Raw genomic sequence first — 20,241 nt, forward strand, 5'->3', positions numbered from 1 at the left:
GCTCTCTCCGTCGTATCCAGACCTCTAATAGCAGGGTAGTCTAACCGAGGCAGAAACAGGCCAGGGTTACCCCAGCGACCCAAACACAGCAGGAGAGCGGGTGGAGCGGGGAGGAGGGGGACTGTGGAAAAGAGACAGAGTTGAAAGGCCGCTTGTTATCGGTGCCAGCAGTTCATTTATCCGGGTCTTTTGCCACCACCTCTGTTTGATGAGCCGTGACGAGACAAAGAACGAGGCTCTGTTCGCATTTCATCGATTAAAGATCCCTGAACACTCTCTCTTTTTCCTTTTCCTGCCTCCCTGGGTGAGGTGCACCTACGATATTTCTGAAGAGATTTATTAACCTTCACAGTCAGAGGCAAACCTAATTGTTTTCAAGCTGCTGAAAAGCGCCATCTGGAGGCGAAACAACGAGCCCGCACACATTCAGCAGAAGAGCCGATCTATATTTTATACTTGGCAGGATTAGCTTTTCCTTTTTCAGTCCTAGTAAAAGCTGCCAAACAGTCATGACACCAAAAGTCTGTGAAGGCCCAGAGGCTTTAATTGCGTCACACACGGTGCTTACAAAAGTATTCATACTTCTTTGTACTTTCCCACATTTATTCACCACAAACTTTACTGTATCCCTTTAGGGTTTTTTCTGTAATCGGTTCACACTAAATTGGTTGCAACTGTGAAGAGGAAGAAAAACATACATGCTTTCACAAATGAAAACCTGAAAAGCGAAAGAAGATGTAAAGACTGATGTTCTAATTGCAGCACGTATTCTGGTCAGATTAGACAAAAACGTAACGTAAAACTTAAGAAATCCGCAAAGATGCCAACGGTGGCAGAATACATGTGTTTGTGGTGGCATGCACTCACAGCTATTCAGAAAAAAGAACTAATAAATGGTGAAATTTTATTGTCGTCGCAGCAGCACCACAAAATATCGCGAAAAGACTCTAAGCCCCTATCACCCACCCATATGATGAAGCATGGTGGTGGCAGCATGGCGCTATCGTAGAGGAAAATCCATTGAAAGCAGTTGACTTTGTAGGACAACAAACCCAAACAAACAACTAGAGCTACAAGGGAATAGTCAAAGTCCAAACAATTTAAAAAATGAGGATCCCCGACGGGGATTAGCTGGACTGAAAATCGGCCACCGTCACAACACACTGAAGGCGAGCTGTGACCTTATGAGATTTTCGTGTTAGCTTTTTAAAAAATAAAAGGCTAAACTAAAAATTTCAGCCAGAAAACTGCGACCGGTGCGCCGTTACCGTTCCATTGTGTTGGTCTGTCACTAAGAACCCCAATGAAACCGAGAGACGTATGTGGTTGTAATGTTTCAAACAAATATATAGATATAAATACTTCAACACAGCACTTCGAAACCTTTAATCATCCTTTTGATTATAAATATCAAGTGCAGATTTTCAAGAGATAAAATTTCAGATTCCTTTATTCGGTCCCTTCCTTCTGGATGGACTGAGGCTGCTTCCCTGAAGACCCCGAGGCTTCGGAGCAACCTGCCAACTCATTGTCCTCCTTTGGATCTTGGGTTTGAGATTTTCATCTCTCTCTCGCTGCTCTGAAGGTAGCAACACTAACTATTCTCTCAGACCAAAGTCAGACAGTTTTTGCTGCTATATTAGCGTCTCCAGAAAACTAGAAAACTTCCTATTTGGGCGAGCAATGGTGTAAAATGTCAAGTCAAGTGGGAAATTTTTAAAACTTAAGAAATCTCAGCAAAACTAAGGGAAACACGCAGCAGTACACCGAGCTCTGTCGTGACATTAATAACAGCCCCAACAAATGTTGGGCTTTACTGAAAGGCACACCGAGTTAATAAATGATAACAGAGCCGACGGCACAGAAGATGGCCACCCATTCGTCTCCCCAAGATCGCTGTGGGAGGGCAGGGAAGAGGCGGAATACCAAGGAGATGTCAGGGATTCGGAGGACAATGACCTGTCACTGTCACAATGCATTATTAATGCTGTTTGCATGAGAGTGTGTGCGACATTTTTTTACTTTCACCATCAATAACACACGTGTCCTCTGTGGGCAATACAAGGGTGAAACGAAGCAGCAAAATATCATGTGTGTGTGTGTGTGTGTGTGTGTGTGTGTGTGTGTGTGTGTGTGTGTGTGTGTGTGTGTGTGTGTGTGTGTGTGTGTGTGTGTGTGTGTGTGTGTGTGTGTTTGTTTGTTACCTGCTATCTGGCTCGACACCTCTCCTTTTGGCTCTTTAGGGAGGGATCCATCTGCAGACACAAAAATAAAACATTAATAATATTTAAAGACACAGAACCAAATCAATTTAATAGGTTCATGTACTCTTAGCGTAGACAGAGAAAAATATTCAATTAGCGCATCCACAACATCATGACGACAAGTGCAACTGAAATGTCAGGAAACGCGCCGCTCAATCGTATTAGAAGTAAACAATCCGCCCGGTAATTGGTCTGGCATTTCAGTCCGGGACAAAAACAAAGAGCCGGCTCACAGGTTAGCATGCAGCTAACGCAGTGAAGCTAAGACAACCAACAAAAAAAAAAACAGTGTCAGCTGATCAGAACCACCGTCCTGCACACACACAGTTTGTTTAGCAGATTATTAGTGACTGATTTGTCACTCCAGCAGCAGCAGCAGCATCTCACAATGATACATTTTAGGAAAATGTAAACTTTGAAACAGAAAATATTTTCAGCGTAGAAAAAAAAAATCAAATGTTAAGTAATTGTGCTGAAAAGAAAACAAACCCAACTAGTACAATTCTTAATACCTCTGAAATATTTACAGTAGCTGGTGGATTATTTTGGTATTAAGTTATAATTTTTTTTTTTACAATTTTACAAGAATGTCCCACATGTGTGTTTGTGTGGGAAAAGAACCGGACAAATAATGAAAGGACAAACATTCAAAAGAACGAGAAAAACCAAGTGAGTGAAAGGGACAATGAAAAGAAAGAACAAAGTAGACAGAACAAATGAACAAACAAAAGAGAACGAATAAATGAACGAGAAATAACGAACAAAAACAAAAGAAGGAATGAACGACAGAAAACACGGAAGAACAAACGAGAGAACAGACGAATGAATGAAAAAAGAAAAACAAAGAATGAAAGAAAGAAAGAAAGAAAGAAAGAAAGAAAGAAAGAAAGAAAGAAAGAAAGAAAGAAAGAAAGAAAGAAAGAAAGAAAGAAAGAAAGAAAGAAAGAAAGAAAGAAAGAAAGAAAGAAAGTAAGAAAGTAAGAAAGAGAGAAAAGAATCAAACCTAAAAATGGAGGTAGGTTATAAAAATAAATAAATTATTGCATTTTCTGGTGAATATTAAGTTTTCAGAACTTTTTTTGTACTAACAGACCTGAAATAAGCCCTATTTATGTTACCTCATCAAGCACAGTAAAAATAAAAACAACTAAGAAAGCCATCTTAGTGTATGGCAGCAGCGCTCTGGAACAAACTAAAAGCCAGCTGGTGAGCTAAAGCTTCCTCTCCAGGGTCAGTCTGCAGCAGATTACACACGACTCGTCTCCGCGGCACGCTGCAACTCGACTGGGGCCAGGCGGATGGATCCTCGGCTAGCGACAACAATCGGCTCATTGATGGAGCCTATAGCTCTGGTGAGCAGCCGGCTGCTGCCAGGACTGAGGCGAGGACACAGTCAGCGTCATGTGCTGCCGACATGTAAACAAACAGCATGTCGGCCCCACTGACTCTGCGGCACATGCTCCCTCTGCTCTGACTAAGGTGAACTACTTCCTGTTTGTTCCTACAGCAAATGGGTGGAGATGGCGCTTATCCAGCTACAGCGCCGTGGTTATCAGACAGCTGATTCATTGCCTGGATGTTGAAAGTTTGGTTTAGGTATCAAGATGTACTGGCTTTGTTTCAGTTGTTGTCAGGACATTTTACATTAACTGTAAATCACTATTTTGAATTATCAGCTCCATATTAATCCTTTCAAAAGCACAGCACAGGCAACTTCATTCCTCTTCCATGTATGAGAGGGAATTTATTGTAAAACTGAATTTCACTATTTCTAACATAAAGTCAAATAGATTGCAAAGAGGTAATTTTTTCAGATTAGTAAATAGTGTGGTTGTTATTGAAATGATCATTAGCAGTACTAAATCAGGGTTTTTCATATTTTTTACCTCAACAATGAAGATTCTAAGATCTCCAAAAGGTAGCCAACATTTCTAGATCTAAGTCTGGCTTTCTCTCGCTTTCTTGCAATCTGAATTAGCCACACATTTGACATGTAAATAAAAGCTTATTGCAGCTCCGTGTTTCGTCTGATCTCAGTTTTAAACCCTAAACTGATAATAAAAATGCTATAGTCCTTTTGTCACAGGCACAGCTTTAAGCAGTTCTTCACCAGTCAAACCAGGCCAGATTCCTCTCAATTCGCGGATCTTATGTGGTTCTTCCCCATTCATTGGTTGGTCCATGGATTTACGTCAACAAGAATGTCTCAGCCACCATTTTCAATCTGCGACAAGACCGTAGAAATTGGAATTTATGTGGCAGGAGTGGAGATACAAAGTCATCTGGACGGGGCAAATCGCAACAGACAAATATATCGAGATTGATTGATTGGTCGCCCAAAGGTATCCGCTCAAAGTGACGCCATCAGAGCGTCAACCACATCTCCTGTGTGTGTACAGACCAGAGACCTTCCCACATTCCTGCCCACAGTCACATCCACTTAGAGAACAACACGCTGCCAATACAGACTCACCCAACTTGGCTAGAACCAATCTTGGCATTGACTGGTTAGACTGAGACTTGACAATGGAGCAGGGGCTCATGTTCACTCAGCAACAGCGTCCCACCAGGAATTGGCAACTATCAAAGTGTAAATTGATGGTAAAATTTTATCATCTTAAAAAGCATAAAGTTTAACCATAAACTAAAAAGGTATTGGGGTATTTTTCTTCTTTTTCTACTGTTTGTTCAATGGGAGCAGCAACTTTTTTTTAACAAAGGATGCTTCAATCCATTTATTTCTGTGTAATTCAATTGGCCTAATTCATGTTAATAGTGTCCAGAAGTCCTATAAAATCTATTGCCAAGGAAGAACAATCACTTTTATTGCTATCTTTCTAAACTGTATGACACACAGAAATGTGATGTCATCGCGAGCTGCCAGTTCTTTGGAAAGTTTAATTTATTCATTGGAAAAAAATCACATTTTTACATCTGCATCAGTTAGGCCTGTGAAAGAGATGAAAGTTGATCAATTGCTCTACACAACTATAGTCAAAATTTAACATGTTAACTGTTTGCATTTGTAGGATTTGTCGTATTGCCTAAAAAGGCCAGAAGACAACAACACTGCCAAAACATTTTGCTGCAAACTGCAAACCTAGTGAAAACTGGCACATCATGTAGGAGGCTCTTCAGAGAAGGTGAAATTTAGCTGAATTTTTGCCTTAGGCGATTCCCATGCAATGAATATAGAGCAGAGGAATACACAGAAACTGGCACAAGAGCGTACTTGATTGCAACAACAACCAATGCCAAAGTCTTGAACAAAAACAAAAAATAAAAAAGGCAAATTGAACTCTAAGAGAAGTGCCAAGATCCCAAGGGAATGTTCTCTTGGTCCGGCTACCTGGGAAAACCTCAATAGAAATGAGAAGGATAAAGGTGCAGATAAAGAGAGAAAAAGAAAGAGAGAGAGAGAGAGACAAAGGGAGGCACGAGACAGACCTGCATACTTCACATATTTGCAATGCCAAAGAAGAGCACTTAAGTTGTTGTGTGAAACCATGTAATGCCAGACTGCATTTAGAGGCTGGCCACAATCTAAACAGTAGGACTTGTCATTGGACAGGAAGTCAAACATGCATGGACAAAAGGAAAACTATGCATAATGCATGTGTGCTTAAAGAGACTCGTGCTGCCACAAGTGGAGGCCTTTTCCTCCAGGACGGGGGCTGTTGAGAGAAGATATATACGCGCTTACAAGTAACCCCATCAAACGTCACTCAAGCTGTTTGGATAAAGCCGGAGAGATCTCAGATGTTCAAACGGCCGTTACGGAGATAAACGCGTCGAGTTCAGTCCTGTAAAACATCCAATCCCTCTTTGCGAACCCACCTCGACTTCAGCCCAGATAAACACTGGCCACACTGTGTCCTTAGAGCGAGCTCCTCTTCTACTGACGGCCCGCTCTCGTCCCAAACACACACCGTTTCTGTCTCTGTGCCCGCGTCAACTGGAGACCACCCTTTCTGTGGGCCTCCCACACTTCCCCTTCTCGGCAGGCCCACTCATCGTTTGACTCACGCAGAAATAGTAAAGGACCCCCCCTCCCCACCCTCCATCTCCCTTTCATTTGGAAATACTAATCGTGTGGCTCATCCTGACTGAACTGGAGGTGTGTGGCGCAAAAACAGTGAGTAATCAGCTGTTTTCAAGGACACAGCTGCAGGGGGTCAGACGAAAGACGCAAATGTCAACAGGAGGCGCGGGTAGCAACATGTTGAGTAAGAGGTCATTCATTCGAGACATTTTATGGTTTGGCAAATCACACTAGAAACTAATATGACATGACGAAGAAAGAATGAAGAGATTTATGATACTGTGTAGAGCTGAAACGATTAATTGTGATGAATTAGTTCATCACAATTAACTCAGTTGAAATAATTCTCAACTGATTTAGTAATTGAAAATAAGTAAATTATATGAGCATTTTGAATTTAAGACGAAAATAAAAACATTCGTCTGTAGATATTTTTTACCTAAAAGTCCTCAAGTGGGATGGTTTTAGCTTCACCTAATTCAAATTCACTAAAAGGATGCCATGTAATTACATTATAGATAATAAAATATATTTCCTTATTTCACAGAGGAATTGGGTTACTTCTCTATTCAATCTGTTTATGTATTTTTAATATAGTATAAAAAAGCGGTGGAAATCTGTAGAATGTCCCAATTTTTTTTTAAACGATAAATCAATTCACCGTAACAATTTATAGAATAATCAATTACTAAAATAACTGTTAGTTGCAGCCCTAATGCTATGCATTAAAGCTTAATGAAACTTAACCACAATTACAGTAAACCTTTTCATTGTGCAAATAAAAAAAATGCATTTAAAACAGTTTTAAGGCTGGAGCAACAGAATATTAGGTAATGCGACATAAATCTTTAGCTCAGTTAATCATTAGTAAGTTCTTGTGGACCTTAGCTTGACTGATAAAAAAACAATAAGTCTGTAATTGATTAAAAGTTCCAGATTGCTCCTGCAAATTGAAATGTTCATATTAGCGCTGATCATAAATAAATCTTAACCCAGAGAATTCGCAAATTATCTTTTATTTTTTTCAGCAAAGATTGCCCAGCGATAAGGTTGTGACAGATGTGCTTAAAGCCCCGTAATCAGGCTGCAGCGTCAACTCTTTTGTACAGAAACTCTCAATTGGCAAACTGTCAATGCAATCATACTGTGTGACCTCAAAATGGATCCCAGGAGTGAAACTGGCCCTGTTAGGTGACCAAGATGAAAAAACTCCAGCTCTGCTGTGAAGTTCAGTACCACGGGGTGCCAGCCTGAACCCGGACCGCAAGGGGACGATCTCAAAGACCTCCTGCGGTTGACAGTTGGATTTTATACAAGCCACTGACTGGATCAGTTTCTATGGCATTCTAGCTCCGTTGCTTAAGGGGGGAAACAAAAAAGTTGTGAAAACGGTTGTGAGAATAAGAATGAGGAATTCTGAATGATAGGGGAGGGCAGCGGTGAGAAGGCAGTTTTGAATGCACCAGAGAGACCCAGAGAAAAACGAGCACAATGGTCTTTCAGGACTTGTCCCAGTTTGGTTCAGTCTCTTTACTCTTAAAAATAGCAGCGGAGACCCTTTTTGGCAATTTTATTTTTTCTACCAATTCTAATTAATTGAGAGATAACTCTATAGCAACGGCGATGGTTTTCATTAAACTGAAACTGTTTACTCAAGCTGGCACTACACTTCCTCTTCTTAGTTTCTACTCGGTTCTAAATAGACTTGTTAAACTCACTCTACGTCCGCGTCGCAATTCACACTCTCAGGTCTGTTATTTATCCTTTTCAGAGAGGAATATGCAAAGAAAAGAGACGTCTCTGCAAAAATGTGATTCCCCCTTCCCACCCCCTGCTCAACAACATACCTCCTGTCTTCTCCCTCTTTTCCATCTTCTCTCCATGTTTTTCTTTACCGCCTGCACCACTCTTTCCCCTCGCTGGTTCCAGTTTGGTGTAAGGAGACAGCAACGAGGCAGCAAATTTCTCCCCAAGCTCACACCAATTAGCTGTCACGCCGGAGAAATTACAGAACGAGAGCACGGCAGATGAGAGGAGGGGTTGGGGGGTGAAAAGTGGGACAGGAACCTTTTTATAAACACATGAAGAGGCGAGAGGTTGGCATGTTGGTGTGTGCGTGCGCTACACATTTCTTCAACTGAAACAAAAAAACAAAAAAAGCTAAATAATATTTAATTTAAATCTAGACGGTTTGACAAATAGGATGATTCCAAGACCAGAGCAGATAGTTTGTGAATGGTTTCCAAGCTGGTTTCTCCAAAGTTTGACCGGCCTACCGACCCTTTTTAACCCATTTCCAGTTTTCTTTAAAAACTTTCGTTAACAGCTAAAAACACTTATTTTAGTCTTCCTGCCAAAAGCGTTCATCAATTAATAATAAAAGAAGCAAGACTGATGTCACTTGGATGTATGGAATAACTTTTTAAGTCATCTTCAGTAATCTCTATGAACATTTAGCACCTTTAAGCTAGTGGTGTCCAGGTGTATTTACTTGAAGTTTACCAACCTTTCTACACCCCGTATGGTCCGTGACAGACAGGAGTCAACTTCTAAAAGAGGATGAGTTTGTTTCTTTAGCAATTTGCAGAAACAAAGACGAAAATTGGACAAAGTACTGGCAAAAACGACACAGAGCAAAATTAAGCTCTCCGTCACAGCCGCCTCAATAAGCACCTCGCATGCCTTTAGAAATTATAATTTGTTTTTCCAAACACCTCACTGATAACAATAAAATATAATTTAAGGGTCCTCGTCCCTCGGTAACAGCTTTAATACTGCAGAGTGTTGTTGTAAGCTCAGTTTAGTAGCCTAGCTAACAGTGTGTTAGCTTATCAGAACAATAAGCTAGGTTTTTGAGTTTCCAATCAGCAGAATATATCGAGCTGAAAATTGGCTGACTTATTAGTGCATTCATTCATATCAAGCTTTAAACTCACCACAAAAGTCAACATTTTTAAATACTCATCAAAATTCAATTTGAAACCTTTTCTGCCTACGTCGCCCAACTTTTATTGAAAATATCTTGGTTTGTCACCTAACTGACAGCTCTTGGCACAGGTTGCATGGTTTGTGTGTGTTGCATGTACAACTTAAAACCCTTAAACTCAGTTGCATATACCCTCACGACCTCTAAACCCGTCTGCCGTGTAGCTTGGTGACAGAATCTGCATCTTTCTATTTACTCACCGAGCACTAAGTAAAGTGCTCAGTCATGACACTGTACTTTAGAAAATCTATTTTAAGAATGAGCCTAAAGAGAAAACATGGGGCACACTCACAACATAGACATGGTAGTTGCAATTTGTTTTGTGACACAGGTGCCAAAAGTGGCAGATAAAAAAAAAACATATCTATAAGGGATCAAATACATCTTCCCTCGGGATAGATCCTCTACAAGGTATCCTAGGAATAAAACTTTTCAAATGAATATTAACAGCAGAACACAGTTATTTTTTATTCTTGTGTAGACTAAATCAAAATACCAATTGTTGCTTTCTTTGTATGGACTGGTTATCTCAGTATTATTTTTTTTTAATTCCTTACCTTTCTTTCCAGGTCTCTACATTGGTAGACTCCAACCGAAAAAGAGAGTAATCCCGAAGAATAAAGACCAGATTAGATTAGGTCTGCGTGCATAATCCAATGATCTCTCACCTACAACATGGTCAAAGCCTTTATAGCCGACAACATCACACAAGCCAACCGAGCCAAGGAACCTGCCCTGCTCCAATCCAGCTGCTCTCTGCATGTAATCTCTACAGATCAGGATCAAGATCACAAACATTTGGACTTTCGAATGTTTGTGATCGCAACTGAAAAAGGTTTCACTAACTCGCTCCTTACACAAGTCACTCTTTCCGTCCCAGAACGCTTAAAAACCTGTCGAGACACACCTCTCAGCGTGAGAAATGAACATTGATCCGTCTTAATCGCAGTCTGGTTCTTTTTGTTCAGGTGGATTCAATTTCAGGGATGCACAGACAAGTTCGAGCCGACATCATACACGCTTTGGGCTAAATACAAAGCAGTGCAGATCATCAGTTTACAGAATGGCTTTGCTCTCTTAGTGTGTGCTAACCCAGGTTCCATGACCCTAGGTTGACCTTTGAGGCGTTTCTAGAGTGGATCCAAACTAGAGGGAACAAAACTTGAAATGCTGAGCTTTCTAAATGGCTGACTTTGGAGTCCCCAACTCTAGAGTCCTGTCACTTTATAACTGCGGTCTCCCAACCAAATTTCCACCCTTTACGATGACATTCACAGTGAAAGAGAGACTGCGTTGGCTGCTGCTGCTCCCTGCATTTGTCACATGGCCTTTTCTGTGCCAAGATATGCCTCGACAGCTGTCCGTGTAAGGAAGCTTTCTTGAAAGCCTATACCTTGTTCATTGTCTGAAAGATAATACAGGTGACTGGGTTAACCAGGGTAGAAAAAAACAAGCAAAAATACTTCTGCGAAAGTGAGGAAGCGTGAAAAGCTGTTGACAGAGAGCAGACGGTTGTGACTTCACACGGCTCATCGACGTGTGAACCACAGAAACATTACAGACACAAAAATGATATCTGTATTTCATTTAAACTATTTGCATTCTACAGTTTTGTTTTACTTCAATCTACAGTTTATCACTACTCAAATTTATCCGAAAGCATTACCAAGCAGGCGTGAAAGCGCATTTGAGCTACAATTGTTGTTGTTAAAGGCCGCGGGGGTCAAATATCCTGTTCTGTAAGCCGTTTTCACAGTCGCATGGTGAGGATGTTCAAAAGAATGTGTGGACAATTTGTTGCAGCTTATTTCCACAGATGCTTCTCATACATGCCCTTCACACCAAGACATTTTCAGCTGGAGACAGAGGAGAGCGGAAATCTGGGAAGTTCAGATTACTTAACAATGTAAATGTTTAGAAAGCGTATGCAGCTTGTTTAAATGCTCGTCTTTGACCAGCTACAAAATAAAAGTATAAAAACACTTTTGGATCTAAAGGACGCATAGGGAATAATTCATTCCTTCAACATATCTTTTTTGTTGTTTGTTTGCTTCATTTTGCTCCCCCAAAGGTTTGGATAGTAGTTTTTTTTTTTTTTATCTCATCTAAGGAGGGCATTATTCTAGTCTGTCACGGTAAAGCAGGAACTTCGCCTTTAGCTCTTTATTTACTGCTCTGGCTACAAGCCACCATTCACCTGTGGCCATCACACACGGATAACAGCTGAAAAGAAAACCAAGATGCCTTGTGAAAGTCTCAGAAAAGTGCTTCCTCTGTTAGATGATTAGGTTTTGCCTTGGACCAAAGAGTCCCATCATGCGGAAAGAGCTTGAAATACAGCTGAAAGGATTCACTTCAAGCTAACTAGGATTTCTTCTTGACGGGTGCTGGTCATTTCATCACCGCTTTGCCGTTTTAGACCCAAAGAAGCTTTTTGTCAGGGAATCTTTTGTAAAATTCAAACCTACCATGGGGATGTTTCACACCCGCTTTTGCGACCATTGATTGATTTATTATACAAGGACTACAAAAACAAAGCAGCGTGCAAAATTTTCCAAAAATATAAATTGCAAACATCCAGGTCGCGCGTGTCGGAGGACATCTAACAAAGGCGCTCATACTTCACCCGAAGCCGAGCAGTTGGCTTTGGGTCGCGTCATGGTTGTGCGACGCCAGAATTTGCACGCACCTTTTACATACAGACCACTTGGGAACACCCCGCCACTTCTCACAAGAATTACCAAAACAGAAAGAAAAAGGCAGGTGGGTAGGGGTACAACATGTATTACAAGGAGGCAAGATGGTAATGGGGCAAACTGACAAGTGGCCATGCTGGATATCTGCCCTTTTGAGGTCATCTAGGCACATCCCGCTGGGAGCAGCATGTCCTGTGAGGAAATACATTTTCCTTCCCCTCTAAGAATGATGTAGAAAGGCGGATGTCTTGGTTTCCTATTTGGAAATGTTACCTTCAAGTCCCAAATCCCCTCTTGCCAAAAGGCTGCCTCACTAAAAGCCTTTCAGGGAATTGCTGCCATATTCACAAATTGTCCCTCTCTCTAATGTCTTTGACATTTTACTATGTCAACAAGTCCAAAGCAAATATGCTATTCACACATCCCTGAAGTCCAGACATCTTTCGTACATTTCGGGGCTTGCATATGCATGAAAAAACAATCTGTCAAAAAATAAATAAGTTTAAAATCTACATTGAACACAACATTGCAATCATTTGTGTCCTTCCATCCCAAAAAAGACAGGACGATAACACAAATCTGCTTCGCTCCGCATTAGGCTTTAGCCTCTGCCGTGTGACTGACTCGGCAGCTTTGAGCCTGGAGGAAACCTCCCACCGATGGAGCTCAATCAGTCTCCATCTCCCAGATCAATAGCCATTAGCCTCGGAGAGCGTCCATCTTCTCATCTGTGTTCATAGACCTCATCCTGGATGAATGGGACCTGAGTCATAAACATGGGCTCCGGATCAGATTTCTGCTTCTTTTTCCTCGTACTTGTCCGTTTCCCCTTGTTTTATTGTGCAAACACACAGCATGCTCATTCATATGTTACAGAGCAAGTATTTGAATGGCTTACAATGGCTTAAAGGCTGTCAAGTAGCCAAAGGCCAGCGGGAGCTCTTCATCTTAATGCATTGAGTAGAAATATTCAATGCTATCAGCACAAATATGAACAAAGATTTTTAAACAATAATTTTAACACTAAGACACCTAAAAACACACACACAGACAACACACTAAAAAGACAAAATATAAAAACATTTCTGTATTGAAGAGTGGTGGATTTTCTACCGTTAGCTTCCAGTGAAACACACACAGGACTTTTGCTTTGGTTTCATTTTGTCGTAGAACAAAGAAACCCAAAACAATGCGACTAGAACAAAGGAGGAGAAAAACACGAAAGAGATATTGGCAAAAAATAAATAAAGGGCATAAAAAATTATTAAACAGACAACAGGCAAGATGGTAAAGAAAGCAGACAGTTGAGTAAAGATGGTAAATGATGAAGAACGGGGTGGGGAAAAGATGTGTACGGACTTTGATATGGGGGCGGAGGGGCTCCTGTGGGAAGAACCTCAAACTTTGCAAGTCATGACAAGACTTTTCAAATACATGAAGAGGAAGTTCACAAGCAAAACACAAAGAGTCTCCCCCTCCCCTTCACTCTTGCTATTAAAAAAAGAAGCATCGGTCTTAGCCACACACTGTCTTCAAAACTGGAAGCATTGATCAGAACAAGACAGTCAATCAGCAGCATTAGCTTTAAAGGCTAATCTAATCAGTTTGTTGTCATTTTTATTCCAGAACTGGACAGTTTTTCTTTAGAATCGTCAACAGATTAGTGGAAAACTGCAATCAGCTCTGCTGCAAAATATAGATTATCGGTTATCTAATTTGGACTGGTTTATTCTAGAGTGATTACGTGATATGCACCACTTGATTCGCCAAATCACAGACGTTTTCCATTGACTGGCATTATGAAATTATGTCGGTTTCTTAAGTTACTTCTCATTAAATGTTTCAGAACTCCCAGCATTTTCTATGGATAGGCACATCAACAACATATGTAGTTCTACGCATTTAATTTTGAGTTTGCAAAAATTCAAACCCCGTTAAATTCAAACCTTCCACCTCTATCCAAGAACATGCAACACGCTTGGAATGTTTTCCCACCGTTTTACATTGGCCCACATGTTTCTAGGTCTCAAAAACTATATTAGAACAACATGCCGGTCAGGGTTTGTGGTGTCGCAAGATTTCAAATAGAGATCTCATTAGCAATGATTGACAAAATGCACCAGCAAAGAAAAACTCTTGTCACAGCTCACATCAGCAGCCGCAGATTTGTTCCCGAGACCTCTTTTATTTGTTTCTGCTGCAGCGGTTGCGCCACAGCCATAAACGCATAAAAAGGTGAAATCGGTAACGCGTCTCAACTTACTAAATTAAAGGTAATAAATGCTCTAAGTGAGATAAGGAGGCGTTTATTGCACTCTGCAAAGAACTTTGTTGCAATTTTGAGAAAAGAATAGCAGAGTTATTGTTTTGTTCACAAAAAACCAAAACAAAAACAAAGTGTTTTTGCAAGATTGCTTCTTACGTCGCTTTTTAAGCGGAAACCAAAAGATCACCTCAATGCGGCTACTGAACTTCCCTTTGCGGCTCGATATCTCGCTAGACCCAAAACCACAGGCGAGTCAACGCGCTGCATCCTCCTGCTTATTAACAAAAAGTCTGTTTGTATACACAGGTATGTCTAAAATAATGTTTTTGAATACTTTCAAAAAGTTTTGTATTTCTTGTCACTCCTTGCTGGGAGTGAATCTCGTGCTGTATAGATACATCAAAAGTGGAGTGAAATATCAAGCATACATTTCTTGTAATGGTCTTTATATATATTTCTAATAAAATTTTGATGTTTACACTGAAAAGGTGCAAGCTGGATTAGATGGTTTGGTTGAGCAATGCCTGTTCCTAATGATAAAAATAGCTGAAATATTACAGGTCAATTCAATGCCATTTTGCCAACTACATTCTGAAACTTTCAAGGCAATATTACTTGTGTTTTTGTTTTTTTGAGAGGGGGTTTCTTAATTAATTTTGAGTGACAACTTTCTAGCCATTCTAGTGTGTGTATTCCTAATTCTTGACCATTAACTTCTCTCTACATCTCAAAATAAAAAAAAAACAGGAAACTGCTGCCCTGTCAGTTCAACACATTTGTTTTGCTATGCAGTTCTGGGCAAACCCACCGACCCAATGCGTGCTTAAACGCACGGAAGTATCAAAACAAATACCCAGCTCACACATTTTTCTCTACGGTGGGTTAAAATAGAACATAACCTTGTGTTTAAGTGACCGCTTGCATCTCCACAAGGAGCTCTGGAATTCACAGTTTATGAGCCATTGTTGCTCTGACTATAGGCCCATATCTTCAGTCCACACTCACAAATTAGCCTGCTGAAATAACATGCTAGCATTTTGCTATATAGTCTTGTGAAAAGAAGTATATATGACGCCACGTTACATTACACGTTTGAATGCGGACATGGACAATGGCTGGCACTGGGGAGAAAATGGTAACGTTTAGCCATGGTGGCTATGTGGAGGGAGTGGGGGTGAGGCTAGCTCTGGCTGTTCAGTGCACACCCAGGTTATATGTGCCACGCCATGTATTGTTTACATGGATTGTCATCGCGGCTGTGCTCGCTGTGACAGCATGGGAAACGACGCACAGCAGCGCCAACAGAACACGTTATTCTGAACAAACGCGCATTATCTGTGCCGTCGCTTAATCTGCAGAGGAACTGGGAAGACATGAATCAGACTGGTGACTGGTCCACCCACAGTCGGGCTAGCTCAGCTTAACGGAGCTAGCATCCACTAGCCAGCAAATGAGGACCCACCAAATCTGAGCCAGGAGTCATTAGCTTCTGGGCTAGCACACGGAGCTCAGACTTGTAGATTAAACAACCGGCCCGTTGTCAAACACCGGGTTCACGCAGAAAATATTAAATGCTCCGTTTGTTGCCGAAAATAAATCACTCTTCCTGAGCTATAGGCTGACTCAAAGTCGCTTTGACACATACAGGTCTGGTGGCTAAAGCAGAACACTCCAGTTTTCCCTGCAATTTAACTCCAGCTGTTTTTCCACGACTCTTATTTGGCTACGTAACTGCTGGGCTACGTGAGTTTAATAACCATATAAAGACAAAAGAGCCACAGGGTCGAACCTCCAAACACTAGAACCAGACAAAACAGCAAAATCCAGGAGCTGTCCGAGAATGGAACTCGGGAGAAATAGCAGTCCAGCTAATGCCGAGCTTTTATGTTGTAGTAGCAGAAATCGATCAGATGGGGACAAACACACAACAGCATTAGCCTTGGCTATTTACGATGCGTTTCACTGAAGCATATGAGGGGAATGTACAGACTGTTTTCATTGTGAGCCAATAAGAAGACCTCCCGGGTGGGAAACAATGTCCATCTAGTAGCTGGACCAAAGGAAGCTTGGTCTCCGATTCCTTACCGGTCTTAAAGAACGCCTCTATGTCGCCGGCGTCCTTCGTGGTTTCCTCCGCTCCTTCCCCGGAGCTCATGGCTGCCTCGACCAGATCCCCCGAGCTCACTCCCTCCTAAGTGGACGATACCTCCAAAAAACGAGAAAAAGATCGAGAACGGTCTCTCCCGTCCTGGGAAAAAAGCGTCATGGAAGAGCCACACGGATGGCTGCGGGGACTGGTGAGCGCTAGCCGTGCCATCTGCAAACCTCCATCTTGGGGTAACGTAATTGGAAACGACCAGACAGGGGGCACCGGGTTCCTCCGCGGAGTGGATCCGAGGGGAGAGTCTGAGGAGCGGCGGGAGGGGCCGGCTCGCTCGGCTCGGTGAATCTCCGTCAGATTTCGGAAGTGAGCGGACGTCGGGTCATCAAGGAACGACAGGAGTGCAACTCAGAGGCCGAACACGGATCGTTACAAGTTACGCCAAAAGCAACGCTGTGACAAAAACAGCGCCTCGTGTTATATTTGTGAACAATAAAAGCATGTAAGTCACTGAATTCACAATTTTATTTTGATTCATGAGCTAAATGTTGTCGGAGCAGAAACAACTCGGGAGTCAACCGGTTGTTTTAAGGGAATGCTAAAGCTTCAGTCGCTAATTCTTCAAGAAAGTAAAACTGCAGTGAGGAAAGTCTCCCGGAAACAACAATACCAGAAAAGTTCAGCCGCTTTGGTGAAGATCCTGTCACTGCAGGCTTCATTAGAGAGCTGACCGCTTGTGGCTGCTGCCGTCTGCTGGATGAGTCCGGAATCGACGCATTACAGCTGGTCCATCATGTATGAAATAAAAAACTTGATTGTGTCCATGCAATCAAGTTCATGTGTAACTTCACATACTGTCAAGTCACATCCACAAACTTCAGTGTATCTCATTAGAATCCTATCAACAACACGCACACACACAAAAAAAAATGTCGACGTCTTCATAAAGAGATAACATGCGAGGTTTTGTTTTGAGCAGAGGGATGGTGGGACATAATTTTCAAAAACTGACTTAGTTGGGGTTTTTTGTTCTTTTTTTGTCTCATGTTTGTCTATCAATTCCTTCATCTGAGCCTAATAATTATGACAATGACACACGAAGTTGAATCAAACATTAAGACATCATTAATGTAGAAGTGGTTTGAATTTATTCTTTAAATAAACAATAATAAATAAACAACAGCTACACTTTCTGTTTTCCACATATGCTGTGTTTCCTGTGTTGTCCACCAGGGGGGAGTGTTATACCAATGCTCAGTTAGCATCTCCAGGATTGCTTACCCTCATTTCACTGAAATAGATCAATATAAATATCTTATAATAATGATAATTATAATAATTAATAGGAAGGAGAAAGGTAATCATTAAATTACTTAGTTTTGTACAAAATGCATTAGACATATTAACACAGACAGAATTGAATGCAAATATATGTAGCCTATGTACATTTGACACATCAAAATTTTACATGGTTGTGTGGGTTTAATTCTATTTGATTGGTACAATTCAAACTACCAGTCCTCATGCATTTCTTGTGTTGTCAAAGCCGACCCAATGAGCAATCTGAGGCGTTGCTTTGACCAGGAGAAGGGCCTGCAGGACTTCTTACAGACAATATTGATGTCAAAACTTCAAATTTGTTAGTATGCGTACAAATAACTCCCAAAATTTGCTCTGAAATTTTTGCTAATGTCAAATTTAAAATCCTTTATATTTAAAATCAATGTTTATTGAATATTTAGAAGAATTGACAGCAGAGGGGGTGGGAACCTTCATGTTCTCTAGTTGCCGCTTTTTAAGTTTTAACCACAACCGAATCTCAACAAATAACTGAAAAAGTCTATTTGTTGTTAAATACAAACCTTCCCGGTGCAGGACGTGAGACAAAGCTGGACGATGGATATAGTCACCAACCAAATTCAATTTATTTTTCTATTCATGTTCTAAATAATGTGGGATGACTAATATGGGGAGCAAGCTAGATTTCACATAACATGTTAATTCTGAATATAGAAACAGTTTAGCTCCATTTTCGTAATATCTGTGAAAGTCTGTTTCAGAGATACACGAGCTCGTGGTTGGACACTGTTGCCGTGCCGCAAATACAAATCCTGACCTGGGATTGTTTTATTTACTCTTTTTTTTTCACAAAAAGAAATGAACCTCATTTTGCATTTTGAAACCCAGAAAATGAGTCTTTTCTGACATCATCACAGTGAATACAGATGCTGGGTCTCATGCTGTTGTAGGGGCTTGGAACATCCAGCACAGCTGTGTGAAATTTCACTGCTGACATGAGTGAAACTCCTCATTCCGTTTGTTTTATTTTGTTTTTAAATGAGCAGTGGAAAAATTTCAGGAGAAACGCAGTGACAGCAGTGGCTTGTTTTTATTAACTCAGCCCCGCTGAATGGCCGACCCCAAGTCCTCGGATTGTTTCATTCCCACCCTCTCCGTCTTCCACCCTCCCCGTCCCCGATAAATAGCAATATATCCCTCCGAAATGTCAGCAGTAATTACTCCTGTGCTCCGAGACAACCTCTAAAATGAAAGAAAGCTGGTGACGATCATGTGCCCTTATCCGTGCTTTGTCCACATATCCCCCCTGACTGTCCTCACTGGTGCTGGAAAGAACCACCGGCGGTCCAAATCTCCGCTCTCCAGAGCCGCATGCGGTCTGTTTAGTGTGTGTGTGTGTGTGTTGCAGTCAGGCACAGCTCTCAGCAGAGTGGCGTCCTTGCATTAGCGACCCCCCGCTAACGCTGTCATAGTTACAAGGAGGAGGAAGAGACAACTAGCAGCAGGTGGTATTGGCTCGCAGACTGTGGAAGGTGGCCGGGGTCTGACAAATTAAAACTAATACGTCAATCGGAATGCTGCTCCAATTAGTTTGTCACTGATGCAATATATATATATAATTATTTGACAAATAAAAAAACAAAAATTTAAAGTTTGCACCTTTTCAGAACTATTATTTTACAACAACCAAACTCAGTGGTGGAAAATATGCACTGGGGCGCCAAGACATTGGGGTAAAAATGATTTATAGTCAGCATTTTTTGTATTTAGCAGCTGTTTGCTGCGGTGTAAATGACGTGATCAGTAACAGAGGTACATCGATGGTGTCTTCCCAATACGAATTTGAATCAATGTGAGTTATGATGATGTTTCTCCTTGGGATCGATACAGTACTTCTGAATCTGAATTTAAATTGAAAACGCCTCAGAAGGTTACAAAGTTGCGCCCCTGATCAGACTGGATGTATTTTATTGGGATTTTATGAGACAGAGCAATGCAAAGTCGTGCATCAGCATAGAGATCAGGTAGGAAGTTGAACACACGTTAATAGATCTTTTAAAACAAGTGCTGAGCGTTTCACAGAAAACTGATCAGTTGACCACCTGACAATGTGAAGAGTGGAGCAGAACTGCAAATCAACCACATCATTGCCAGTGCCACCACAAAGAAAACCACAACAGGTTCTGATTGCAAGGTGTCGCAAGGCATATGGTGGACGCAGCAGACAGTGGAGACATAATGCTAGGGTTGCTTATCTTCAGCAGGGATAATAAAGTTTATCAGAGATTTTTGGAAAATAGATCTAAATACAGGGTAATTCTGGAAGAACAGCTGAAATCTCAGGCCTTGAGGTTATGCCAGCATGGTAACTACTTGAAACACACAGCCAGAGCTATAGCAGAGCGGATTAGATCAATGATCATTCATATATTGGCATAGTCTGTTGATGTTCCAGCAATAAATTGAACAAGGACTCTGTGGCTATAAATAAAAATTGCTATGACAGTTTGTCTCAGCTCGAGCCAGTTTGCAAAGAAGAAGACTTGGTGTAATTTTGGAAAAATTTGGAGCAGATGTTGGTGCTGAC

General features: G+C 41.2%; 1 protein-coding gene across 5 annotated transcripts in view; it reads right to left on the reverse strand.

Annotated features, from left to right (window-relative positions):
* The window catches only part of LOC129376321 (triple functional domain protein), a 76,989-nt gene extending 60,231 nt beyond the window's left edge, over positions 1 to 16,758 (reverse strand). For 4 of the 5 annotated variants that reach the window (XM_055055918.1, XM_055055916.1, XM_055055914.1 and 1 more), the window contains exons 1-2: positions 16,340 to 16,756; positions 2,205 to 2,255 (exon numbers count right to left, since the gene is read on the reverse strand). In XM_055055918.1, coding sequence (XP_054911893.1) covers positions 2,205 to 2,255; positions 16,340 to 16,409 — 121 coding nt within the window. In that variant the 5' untranslated portion in view covers positions 16,410 to 16,756. Of the gene's footprint in view, positions 1 to 2,204; positions 2,256 to 16,339 lie in introns of all 5 variants that reach the window. The other variant, XM_055055917.1, reaches the window with a different exon arrangement.
* Between the last annotated feature and the right edge of the window lie 3,483 nt (positions 16,759 to 20,241).

Source organism: Poeciliopsis prolifica, unplaced genomic scaffold (assembly GCF_027474105.1).
Source record: "Poeciliopsis prolifica strain line A6 unplaced genomic scaffold, Auburn_PproV2 SCAFFOLD043, whole genome shotgun sequence".
Lineage (NCBI taxonomy): Eukaryota > Metazoa > Chordata > Actinopteri > Cyprinodontiformes > Poeciliidae > Poeciliopsis > Poeciliopsis prolifica.